Below are 12,394 nucleotides of genomic sequence, written 5' to 3' on the forward strand. Positions count from 1 at the left end.
TGGTGTGGGGCTGGCCTTTTCATCGACTATCAACACAGAATCGACTCTGACACTTGTCCAGGAGGCCAGGAAATGTACGAACGGACCTATACACAGATTAATGGGCTGGGGGCAGATTTGTCTAGTTAGAAATTAAAGTTTGCCATTAACTAACTGGCATTCACGCTATGTTGCTTGACAGGTAGCCCTCGGGTGACTGAATCCAACAAGGGACAGCTTTGTCTGTGGAATTCTGGGAAATCAGAGGAGTGAGCAGAGGAGGTGGGTGCTGAGGGGGCTGAAAGGTACTCAGTACCAGGGACTGGGTGTTTGGGGGACGTGCACGCTGAAATCACCAATTCCCCACCCACAGACAGGATGGCAAGGTCTCCTCTCTGTGTCCCCTCCCCTTCCCGCATTGGCACGTGGGTCTCGTTGTCAGTACACATCACAGGAGTTTGATGCCTCAGATGAACAGACTTCAGGGTGCGGCTGCTGCCTGCTGGGAGGCACCCGGAAAAGAGTATCCCTGCAGGTGGGCCCCTGGCATTGCCTGCCTTTGTTGGAGCTGCAAGGGAGAAGTGTTTCCCACGGGTTATTCCGGGGCTCCTTTCTCATGAGCAGCACATTTCTAAGGAGTGGTAGCCAAGCTGCATGTTTTCTTTCAGGTGAGTTTCAGATGAACTGGTGGACTCAGGGAACCTCGAGGCCCACGTGGGACAGGAATGGCACCACCTCCCGGGCACAGTCTCCTTCTGATCAGCACGCTGGGCATCTTAGCCCTCAAATGCCTCTCACGAGGCCAGCACAACAGCACCCTGATTTTCACCAAGGAAAACACCATCCGGAACTGCAGCTGCCCCACGGACATCCGGGACTGTGACTACAGCCTGGCCAGCCTCCTGTGCAGCTGCGACACCGCCCTGCCCGCTGCCGCGGAGCCCACCAGCTACAGTGGGCGTCTCACCATCTGGTTCACCGACTCCTCTGCGCTGGGCCTCCTGCTGAACTTCACGCGGGTCCCAGAGCTGAAGCTCTCCCTGTGCGGCGCAAGCACCCTGCCCACCAAATACCTGACCATCTGTGGTCTGCAGAGGCTTCACATCAGCACCCAGGCCAAGCGCTCGGCACCAGAGCAGAGCCTGGTCCTCCACGGGGAGCCTGGATTGAAGCCCACGTCACCCCCGGGCTGGCATCCATGTGCCTATGTCTCATTCCTAGACATGGCCCTTTTCAACAGGGAGTCCTCCCTGAAGTCATACAGTATCCAAAACGTTGCCAACATCACCAGTAACTTTCCCTACTTCCCTGACATTAGAGCCTTCCCGAGTCTAAGCAACGAAAGCTACATTGTAACATTCATTTACTAACATGTTACTGTGTCCGACCACTGGGAACTCTGGCCCACTGTGGATAATGTGAAGAAGGGATCTGGGAATAAGTTCATGGGTGTCTCTACCCACAGCCTCCCTTCTCCCCGAGCCCACTCACAGCAGAGCCACACATGCAAGTAACCAGCCCTCCCTGCCCCCCCCCAACCATGGGAGCTGTTAGGAAAAACAAAATAAAAGGAAACCAAAACCCAACTTGGGCCCTGGCTGGTGTGGCTCCCTTGGCTGAGTGTCATCCAATGAACCAACCGAGAGGTCGCCAGTTCAATTCATGGCCAGGGCACATGCCCGGGTTTTGGGCCTGATCCCAGGGGGGTAGGGCAGGAGGCAGCCAGTTGATGTTTTACTCTCCCTTTCCCTTCCTCTCTGAAATCAATAAAAACATAGTTTAAAAACAACCCAACAAACTTGGTTCAGTCCAGAAACATGTCTTGAGGGCCAGCTGGAGGTCCTCGCGACTCCTGGGGGTTGTGGAGCCACATTAGACCGGAAATGGAGCGAGCAGAGCACCCAGGGGCTCTTAGTGGGCCTCCGGGTAGGGGCGGACCCCCGAGAAATGCATCTTCCTTCAAAATCCTGCCTTGACTGTTCTCTGCTGCATTTTGTGACGGGCCTGGAGCTTCCTCCCAAGTTGAGGGTGACCCATTTCAGGGGTTTCAGGGCTGTGAGCTCCACAAAACAATGAGGTTCTCTTCTGCTGCTGTTCCCCAAATGCCTGGCTAAAAAGATGCACTGAGAAAGGGGAGTTCTGTGACGGCATCTGTAGACGGGGTGGGGGAGGCCTGTGGAGGGTGGGAACTTAGGGCCAAATGAGGGCACCAGGCTTTTGAGGAGGGGAACAGGAGTGAAAACTGGGGGACCTAAAACCAATTGCACACGCCTCCACATTTTGCCTGGACCCTGGGAAAGTTTTCCTCATCTGCCCTTCTCTTCCTTTGCCGCCTTGTCATTGTCCCCGCTGCCACCTCCCGTTTCTCCTCTCCCTCTCCCATCCCCCTCCTCCTCCCTCCAGAACCAGAACTTAGATCCACACTGTTAGAACCACGCTTCACTCCACAGGGGGAAGCCTGGGAATCCACCCACACTCAGCATTCCTGTGGGTGGCACGCCCCTACGACCAGCAGATAGAAGAACGTTGGCACAGCCATTGCCAGCTTAAGGCTGGAAAGTTAAGACAGGCCGTATGACATGGTCAGCACAAATGGTTTTATGTGTGTAAATACGAGGAGCCGAGGCCATGTTTTTGTGTTTTTTTTAAATATGCTTTTATTGATTTCAGAGAGAGGAAGGGAGAGGGAGGGAGAGAGAGAAACATCAATGATGAGAGAGTCGTCACTGATCGGCTGCCTCCTGCAGGCCCCCGACTGGGGATCCAGCCCGCAGCCGGGCATGTGCCCTGACCGGGAATCGAACCGTGACTTCCTGGTTCAAAAGTTGACACTCAACCGCTGAGCCACACTGGCCAGGCTGGGCTAAAGCAACGTTTTTAAATTAAATCGACGCATCATTGTACAAAGAACATTTTTCCTCGCTGAGGCCTAACTTACCACTGTAGTGGAATGAACAGAAAGAATCCATGGCGATTATGGTGGAAAGGTCTACACTCAGAGTGCAAAGAAGTGAAACATTATTGCATTCCTGACACCATAATTAGAAGAAATAGTTTTGTTATGAAATAAGAGGATGGCCCAGCTGGCCATGGCTCAGGATCCAGGAGGTCACGGTTCGATTCCCGGTCAGGGCACATGCCCGGGTTGCGGGCTCGATCCCCAGTAGGGGGCGTACAGGAGGCAGCTGATCAGTGACTCTCATCACTGATGTTTCTCTCTCTCTCTCCCTCTCCCTTCCTCTCTCTGAAATCAATAAAGACATATTTTAAAAAGAGAGAGAGAAAGAAATAAGAGGGTGTCTTGGGGTTGATGACTTTAGATCACAATCACCATATTTTTCTCTTAATCTTAGTGTAGTGTAGCGGAAATAACCTGAAATGTCTACATTTGCTTAATTGGTGGGGGATTTGGTGATCTGGGTTAATTAGCATGAGTCCATAATGTCAGTGTTTAAATTAGGCCACAACTAAGACCAAAGTATGAATTTTAATAGAAAAACGTAATGGCCTCATTACTGACATTATACTTGAGAGGTGAGATTAAAGTCACGGAAAAAGAGAAAGAAGGAAAGAGCAAAGAAAGGCAAGAAGGACATAAGTGAAAATATTAATAATAAATACATTAACTGTCGCTAGTTACTGAAAATGTGAAAAATTGAGTTTTAATGGATTTTTACTAATAAAGTATAAAATTAAATGATGGAGATTCTGAACATCCTGATGTGCCTCTTCCACCAGGTGGCTTTTAACAGTTTCAAAACCCTTTCACATATGATTTAAGTGATTCTTACAAGAAATAATTGTGGGCCAATGGGACTGAAATCAATAGAGAGGGAAGTCAGTGTGTGAGAAATCAAGCGTGAGTTTGCCAGATATCTGGACTGGACTGAAAATGTGGTTCAGGTGGCCCCGCAGCTCTTATCTAGAATAGAATTACTGGGTTACAGTTTCAGAAAGAAAAGAAAACTCTAGATTAGGGATTCCTAGACTATCAGATGCCACCTGCCAAATAAAAATTTTAGATAAAATAAAAAATTGGGGAAGACTCATAGCTTTCACTGCTGTTTAGTTTGTCAAATAAGGGTGTAAAATACAAACACACACACAGACCCTCATCACTATTTCACAGAAGGCAAGAGATTTTTGTATCTCAACATGGAAAGAGAAAGATAATCTCAGAATAAAGGACTGTTTTTCTCCCAAGTAAGGACATCTGGCTACTCTACATGGACAGGCTGTCCTTACGCTTCTCACTTGGCAGCTGACTAGGGAAAAGTTTCCACAGGTAACCAGCGTTCCAGAGTACAGTCTAACACTGACTCGGCCAACAAAACGGACTGGCCTCTTTCGTCTGAATTTATGGGTCAATTATTCCATGTAAAGTCGAAATTTGTTGAAAAAACAACTCCTCATTGCTTCAGACAAATTGGTTGATGTAACGTTTCTAGGTAAGCAATCTTCGTCTTTGCAGGAGACTAAAAACACTCCAATATTAATTAAAAGGTGTTGACAAACTATATTCAATAAACAAATCCGCCTCTTTAACGCTTAAAGCACAGAAGAATTTTATAAAATAATTAACGTCTGATAATATACTGCTGACAGGCGATTAAAGCAGCTATTCAGTTTCAGGAGTTTAATTCCCCCAAGGTCTATAACCTCTAGAAAGACCTTTGACCTGGTTGGGCAGCAAGATAGCTCGCAAGTGTTTAACTCTGCCCTGTAATTATTGAATATGTAGACTGTCGATGTTATACATATATTTGTTGCCTTTTAATGTCTTAGCTCACCTTCAAATGCAAATGTTCCCTGCTCTATCCTCATTAAATCAACTCTTATACAGTGGAAGATCTTTTTTTGAAGTTTTAGACCACGATATTAACATATTCCGCTCTGGCCCTTATTTTCTTTGTTTCCTCTACGGGAATCATGTTACTGCCAATCTGTTTCTCGGCTCAGGTGTCTGGAGGCTGACCAGGCACAATTTGAGTCTTTTGTGATGGGAACTGGAGTTCAATTTCATCCATGAAACGACCGTGGAATCAGAACTTAAATCAATGCTGAGCAGCCAGAACATAAGGACTTAGAGTAATTTGAATAGCGTGGAAGCCAGGTATTATTAGCTTTTCCTGTTAACTGGAAGAAAATGTTACAGAGGATTCTCTTGGCCTGGATCATCTTTCCAGTTTCCCAAAGTGAGTCCTGGTGGGCAGATCTCAAATCCGATCAAAGAAAACTAGAGAAAAGGGGCAGATGTGTATGACATAGAAATTCTTTTCTTTTAAAGGTTCTTCTTCTTTTTTTTTTTTTTTAATATATCTTTATTGATTTCAGAGAGAGGAAGGAAGAGGGAGAGAGATAGAAACATCAATGATGAGAGAGTCATGGATCGGCTGCCTCCTGCATGCCCTCCACTGGGGACTGAGCCCGCAACCCAGGCCTGTGCTCTGACCGGGAATCGAACCTCGATCTCCTGGATCCTAGGTTGATGCTCAACCACTGAGCCACAACCGGCCGGACGACAGAGAAATTCTTAGTGGGCTTGGGATCATCCACTTCCACTTGGAACTTAAACCTGAAGTGAAATTGTTGACAGGATGGCGTAGGCAAACGCGCACTCTCACCTTTGCTGGTAGAAGTACAAATTTGGCAGCTTCTAGAAAGAGCAATTGAGAATTAGCGAAATTACAAATGCACACATTTGCATCTAGCAATTCTGATTCTAGTTCACCCTACAGATGTGACAATTTTTTTACGCTTTCATGGCAGCATTAATTATACCAGGACTGGAGATAACCTTAATATCAATTTTTATGGGACAGGTTACATACATTATGGTACATTCCCACTGTGGACCACTATGCAGCTGGTAAAAGAAGAGACAATGCTTTTTGTGTACAGATATGAACAGATCTCCCATTTACATTAGACAAAAAAAAAAAAGCACTCTTTATACACTGTGTCAAAAAGGTATAAAAATGTACACATATTTGCTTTTATGCTCACAGAGCACCTCTGGAGGACCAGGAGACACTCAGCATTGCAGCGAGCTGGGTGGCTGCCCCGGGCGGGCGGGCTTCACTGTGTGGATGCCCTTTGCTACCTCTCGGGTTTTGACACATGGAAATAAACTCGCAGGGACGCGCACGCGCGAAGGAAAGGGACCCAGGTTTGGTGACACAACAGGAGTGCCCGCGAGTCCAACCTCAGGGTCCAGTCCTGCTCCGGCCCCGCCAGCTGGCACTGTCACCTCTGTGACGCAAGCCCGAATGGTGTCCTTGTCATCGCGGCCCAGTCGGTTTTCCGTCCGTCCGTCCCCGCGGCGGGCGGGTTCAGAGCCGCGGGCGCGCCTGGCATCCTTTCGAGATCTCGACACGCCTTCCCTTCTTGTAACGGCCAGAGGGGCTCAGCGATCAGGCCAGGCGACGCCCGTCACAAATGAACCCGACGGCTCTGAACGCGCTGGTCGCTGCGGTCGGTGACGATGCCCAGTTCGTACCCATTTCACAGCTCGGAGAACACCCACCCGCCTTCCCCGCCCCGCCCCGCCCCGGCCACGCCCACCTGACCACGCCCCCACCCGGCCCCGCCCCTCCGTCCTGGTGCCTAGAGCCCTTGGCGGGAGGTCTCCTCGCGGGATTGTCCCGCGAGAGTGCGGAGGCCGCGCAGCAGCACCATCTCGGGAGCCTCCTCTGTCCTCCGCTCTCTATGATCCTCTTTGTGACCCGTCGAACAGCGCCCGAGTCCAGCGTTCCGCACCCGCCATAGTCCTCCAGGCCGGCAGAGGGCAGTGCGGGACGCTGACGTTCTCGCGAGAGGCGCGGCGTTCTCTCCGAGCACTAAGCGCGAGCGCACGCGCATGCGCGCCCGTGGTGCGCCGCCGCGCGAGGAGAGCAGACCCCGGCCCGGCTGGGAGCGCGCGTGCGCCGTCCGTCGCGAGCTCGGCGCTGCCGGGGCCGCGGGGCGAGAGCGGGGGCGAGGCCGCCGAGCGGGCCGCGGGGATGTTCCGGAAGGCGCGGCGAGTGAACGTGCGCAAGCGGAACGACTCGGAGGAGGAGGAGCGGGAGCGCGACGAGGAGCCCGAGCCGCCCGCGCCGCCGCCGCCGCCGGGCTCTGGCGAGGAGCAGGGCGCCGGCGGCGGCGACAGGGCCCCCGGGGGGGAGGCGCTGCTGGGCCCCGGGCCGCCGCCGGCCGCGCTGACGCCGGGCCCCGCGCCCGAGGCCGGGGGCTGCTTCCCGGGTGGCGCCGAGCCCGGCAACGGGCTGAAGCCGCGCAAGAGGCCGCGTGAGAACAAAGAGGTGCCGCGGGCCAGCCTGCTGAGCTTCCAGGACGAGGAGGAAGGTAACCGCCGCCCGCGCCCCGGGCCCCGACCCGCCACGGGCCCCCCGCCCCGCCGCACGGCCCCCGCGCCCCGGGCCCGCTCCCGCCACGGGCGCCCCGCCCCGCCGCACGGCCTCCCCGCTCCTGCCACGGGCCCCCCGACCCGCCGCACGGACCCCGCGCCCCGGCCCCGCTCCCGCCCCGCCGCACGGCCCCCGCGCCCCGGGCCCGCTCCCGGCCCGCCACGGGCCCCCCGCCCCGCCTCACGGCCTCCCCGCCCCGGCCTTCCTTCCTGTCCCGCCCGCGCGCTTTCTGCTCGTGGTCTGGGGCCGGGGCCCAGGTCCGCCGGGGTGGTTTCCCGGGGACACCTGGCGCCCCGCGCTGCCTCGTTCCGGCGACAGCTTACGCGCGTCCCCCGCCCGCACGTGGCACGTCCCGCGAGCCCCGTCCGCACCCCCTTAACCTCGAGGTCGGGCTCGTAAAAGCTGCAGCGCTGGGCCTGAGCTTCGGGCTCGGGGTCGGAGCCACCTTGCGCCCGTCCCTTGCCATCTCCGAGCCTCAGTTTCCCCGTAAAAGTAAACTAGGGTACCTGGACCTTCGGGTGACGGAGAGAGGCGGGGCGGTGGTCATTCCGGGCAGTTTATCCAGTCCGAGGGCAGAGGCCAGGCTGCAGCGCGTTCAGGGCTCTGATCGTCCTGGAGCCTTTAATGTTTTTTGTGCGTGTATATAACCCTTTTGAGTCCGTGTTATCAAATAAGGAATTAAGACTTTGGGAAACCTCACCCGCATCTTCATGTGAGGTCCTTTCGTGTTTCCAGTGAGGCAGGCACTTCTCTCTGGCCGTCCTGTTGTTTTTTTAATTTGTGCAAGAGAAGAAGAGCCAGGTTTTTGTTTTTGAAGATGCAGGGGCTGTTGGTAGTGTTTGTGTTTGATTTGAAAACCTTCAGGTCAAAGGCGACAGAGACGTCGCCAGAAATTATTTCCGAGAAGTGTTTTGTTCTCAGGCGAGTCTTGAAATAACAGTGTGTCGCTTGGTGATGGGTTTTAGTCCCTCACACTTGACAGCTCTGTGGAGCAGCACCTTTTGATGTTGGGTATTTTGTTTCAGGTACCGGAGTCATTTGCTAAGTCCTTTCCCAGTGACTTTTTTCTCTCTTGAAATAGATGACTTGCAGGAGACAATAGGACATCAAAAAATTTTGTGCAGTTTACATGTGTTATGCCTTTTTAAAAAGTCTCTGCTGCACATGATCCCAGATTAGTTTATGAAGCTGACTAGGGGGGTGTACGGGTATGTTTGAAAGAATTTGAAAAGCACATAAGACCATGTAAAAGTTAGAAAGGAAGGCCGTCTGAAAATGGTTGCTACAGGCTTTGTTTAATTTCTTTTTAAGAAACTGAAGAAGTTTTCAAAGTGAAGAAATCAAGTTATAGCAAAAAGATAGTAAAATTACTTAAGAAGGAATATAAAGAAGATCTTGAAAAATCGAAGATTAAAACAGAACTCAACTCGTCAGCCGACAGTAAGTACCAAACTAACAGGAATCTTTCAAAATGTCCAACCGAAAGGCTTCTGGTGTGATTGAATGGATTTGCTACATATATTGTGGACTTGCTCTGTTGACTCTCATTGTCGTGGGTCCAAACCAAGTGGCAATACAGTTCTGTTCTTTTTTTAATTTTTAATTTAAAAAATATATATATCTTTACTGATTTCAGAGAGTGGAAGGGAGAGAGAGAGAGATGGAAACATAAGTGATGAAAGAGTCATTGATCGGCTGCCTCCTGCACACCCCCGACTGGGGATCGAGCCTGAACCCTGGGTATGTGTCCTGACTCAGAATTGAACTGCAGTCACCTGGATCCTAGGTCGATGCTTAACCGCTGAGCCATGCCCGGCCAGGCAGTTCTGTCATTTTTAACACAGTTGCAATGTAAATGCATTTTTTAACAAGAGAAAGTCACAGCCCCTGGAATTTTCCTACTGCAGTGACTAAATCCTGCCCATTTTCTTACAAGTGTTCAGACTGCTGTTGAGCAGAGAAAGGTTTCCCACTTGGCCTGAGACACAGGTTGGTTCCTCTTTGAGGGAGCACTGTGCAAATTCCTGTATTTGCGTGTTACAGAGACTGGCTTTCTGTTGTTGTTTTTTTGTGGTACTTCTACAGTTGGTTTAATTCTTGGAGAATGTTTAGAATGCCCTAAGTTCAGTGTTGGTTCCCACTCCACAGCCCTATCTGCATGTGGCTGACGACTTCTCAGTGTGAGGACCCAGCCTGCATGCATGGTTTTTTCACAACCTGAGTTAAAATGTTTTAAGCAGTTAATTTGTCTTTAGGAAAGTGGATCCATTATACTATGTTATGGTCCGAGTTTATTCTTAATGTAAATGCCCTAGGGAAGTCTTTATTTTATGGAATTAAAGATGACATTATTTCCCAGTTTCTCAGCTACAGGCTTCATGTGAAAAAGTGTATCGCTGTATCTCAAATTTTCAATCTAATTTTGGAGACAGCATCACTTAAGTGTATAATTGGATCCACTACTTGGCAAACTGTCCAATGAATTGTTTAAAGAGTAACTATACTTTTTTAAAAGAAGGAATGCTTCATACATAGTGGAATCAGAAGCTGGGTCTTTGATAATTTAAATTCCGAGAGAGAAGAGGGAAGGTGTGGGGGTATCATCAAAGATGAGAGGAACGAAGGCTGCCCTGGAGAAGAACAGGTTCCCTGACAGGCCAGAGCCTATGATTTGTAGGGGAAGTAGAGGTTTGGGTGAGAGGTACATTGTTGACAGATTGTGAAGGATATTGAGAGTCTGTAGGGGTTTAGGGTTGCTGTGTTCACTGGCTTGCCAAGATGGGGACATGATGAATGCCTTGGAAACCCTAACCGGGTGTTAGCATGCAGCATGGATTGGCACCGGGAAAGATTGGAGGCCTGAAGCGCTTTAAACCAAGAGTTGGCTTTTATCCATTACTAGTGGATCAGAAATCTCAGTTGAGCAAGACATGGCTTTTCCTGTCTCGCTGAGAAATCGTGGATGAGTTCAAAATGTTTGCCGTGGTTGTAAGAGAAGAAATGGGAAGAAAGCTTTATTGAGAAACCCTCCAAGAATTGACATGCTTTAGCTCTTGGATTTAAAAGAAATAGTCAAGCCCTGGCTGGGTGGCTCAGTTGGTTGGAGCGTTGTCCTGTACACCAAAAGGTGATGGGTTCTATCACCAGTCAGGGCACATACCCAGGTTGTGGGTTCGATCTCCAGTCAGGGCATGTATAGGAGGCAACCGATTGTTTCTCACATCAATGTGTCGTCCTCCCCTCTCCTAAAAATAAAATTAAAAAAAACAAATAGTCAAATTTGAGCTTCTGTGCCAGGGTGACTGACACAATAATTATGTATCACATACAGAACAGAGATGGCAGGTGGGAGGAGGAGTATTTTTAGGGGGGCTGATTAACTTGGGAGTCTAGGAAACGGCTTCATTTCTTCCAGCAACTGTGTATAATGAAATAATACAGAAAAGGTCAGGAAAAGTGAGACCTGAGAAAGAACCATTTACTGTTGGGTTTAGAAATCTAAGTAGGTTGAACTTTATGAAGCTGTTGTTTGTGACGTCTCCTGTCTTTCCACTGTCACGTAACTCACCAGGTAACTCGGTTAGTGCCCTCCCCAGAGGGGATGCTGTGTTGCAGGTTGTCGCTGTCCTCCCTGATGTGGTGGTGCCTTTGAGCCATTTCGTTAACCTGCTCACAGGCCTGAACCCTTCCCACCCAGCCTCCTGAGATAGGCAGAGATGCGTTACCTTCAAAACAAGGGCAGTGCCAATTTGGAAAACCTGTTTTTGTGATTGTCCTAAAATAATGAGTGCACTTTTAAACTGAATTGGAGTGGAGTTGCCAGTGAGCAGTTGGAGATGTAGGTTTAGGTTTGGTGTTTATTGAGATGGCAAAACCAAAAGTAAATGGAATTGATGAGGGCACAGCATAAAGAAAAACTCGTGAGGACCAAAGATCTCTGCCTGTAGTCGGCGTGCATGCAGAGAAGAGGGTTTGCGGAAGAGAGACAAGGATCATATAGGCTGGTGGAGAAAAGACTGGGAAGTTTTCAGTCTGATGATGGTCAGTTGTGTGACATGGTACTGGAAGGTCAAGGGAAGTGTGGTCTGAGGAAGGACTGTTGTCAGGGCTGCCATGTTTTTTTCTGGAGGGGGGCATCTGTCAAGAGCCTGCTCCACCAACTAAGCTCTCTGCTGGTTTGGGGAAGGAATATTTTGCACGTTGCTCAGCGATACTGTATGAAGTAGCTGTTGCTACAGCCACGTGTTTGCAGGTGAACTTGGTTGGATGGGAAAACATGGGCACGTCGGTGAGGAAGTGAAGGAGAAGGCAGCAGGTCCCCACTGCTTTTGGAAGGTTGGCAGATGAGAGAGGGCAATAGCTAGAGAGACCATTGGGGCCAGAAGCCTCGGTGTTTGCGGCTGAAGAGGGGGGAGCATGATCAGTTCACGGTAGTGAGCATGTCTGCGGGAGTGTTTCCTGAGGGCGTACTAAAAGCAAAACTGAGGGCACAAGAGGAGCCTGGAAAAAGGTCGTTTAGCACCTCTTTTTATGAAGATGTCCAGAAGCATAATACCTGACCATTAATAAAAATTCAGCTGCCACTGGGTTTTGGACTAGTGCTTTCTCAATCACAAGCAAATACCTGTGAACTTAATGAAACATTGAATCCTTTAAAATCCGCAGAAATCATTCTCTGACATCTGATCCGGTTGACCTTTTGCAGTGCTGTTTTGTCTATTAAAGGCCATTGGTTTAGTGTGGGTTGAGAGCAGAAGGAAGTGGCTATTTTTTTTTTTTAAATATTGATTGATTTCAGAGAGAGGACAGGAGAGAGAGAGAGATAGAAACATCAATGATAAAGAGAGTCATTGGTTGGCTGCCTCCTGCACGTCCCCCAACTGGGGATCGAGCCCGAAACCCAGGCATGTGCCCTGTCCGGGAATTGAGCCTTGATCGCCTGGATCCTAGGTTGATGCTCAACCGCTGAGCCACACCCAGCCGGGCAATAGTTCAAGCTTTAATGAGTTAAA

At 50.1% G+C, this 12,394-nt stretch overlaps 2 protein-coding genes across 2 annotated transcripts in view; both read left to right on the top strand.

Annotated features, from left to right (window-relative positions):
- The first annotated feature begins 695 nt into the window (after positions 1–695).
- Positions 696–1,498, top strand: EPCIP (exosomal polycystin 1 interacting protein). The gene has a single exon (XM_016208220.2). It carries the CDS (start codon positions 705–707, stop codon positions 1,347–1,349), a length of 645 nt encoding a protein of 214 aa, XP_016063706.2. The 5' UTR covers positions 696–704; the 3' UTR covers positions 1,350–1,498.
- Positions 1,499–6,965: 5,467 nt separating this feature from the next.
- PAXBP1 (PAX3 and PAX7 binding protein 1) overlaps positions 6,966–12,394 on the top strand; it is a 31,542-nt gene continuing 26,113 nt past the window's right edge. Inside the window, exons 1-2 of the mRNA XM_087818481.1 lie at positions 6,966–7,320; positions 8,694–8,822. Coding sequence (XP_087674607.1) covers positions 6,981–7,320; positions 8,694–8,822 — 469 coding nt within the window. The 5' untranslated portion in view covers positions 6,966–6,980. The remainder of the gene's footprint in view (positions 7,321–8,693; positions 8,823–12,394) is intronic.

This window comes from Miniopterus natalensis, chromosome 6, assembly GCF_054644295.1.
Source record: "Miniopterus natalensis isolate mMinNat1 chromosome 6, mMinNat1.hap1, whole genome shotgun sequence".
Taxonomy (NCBI): domain Eukaryota; kingdom Metazoa; phylum Chordata; class Mammalia; order Chiroptera; family Miniopteridae; genus Miniopterus; species Miniopterus natalensis.

Bases quoted from the DNA above. Each gene is read 5' to 3' on its own strand.
- EPCIP (XM_016208220.2), top strand. From the start codon at position 705: ATGGCACCACCTCCCGGGCACAGTCTCCTTCTGATCAGCACGCTGGGC.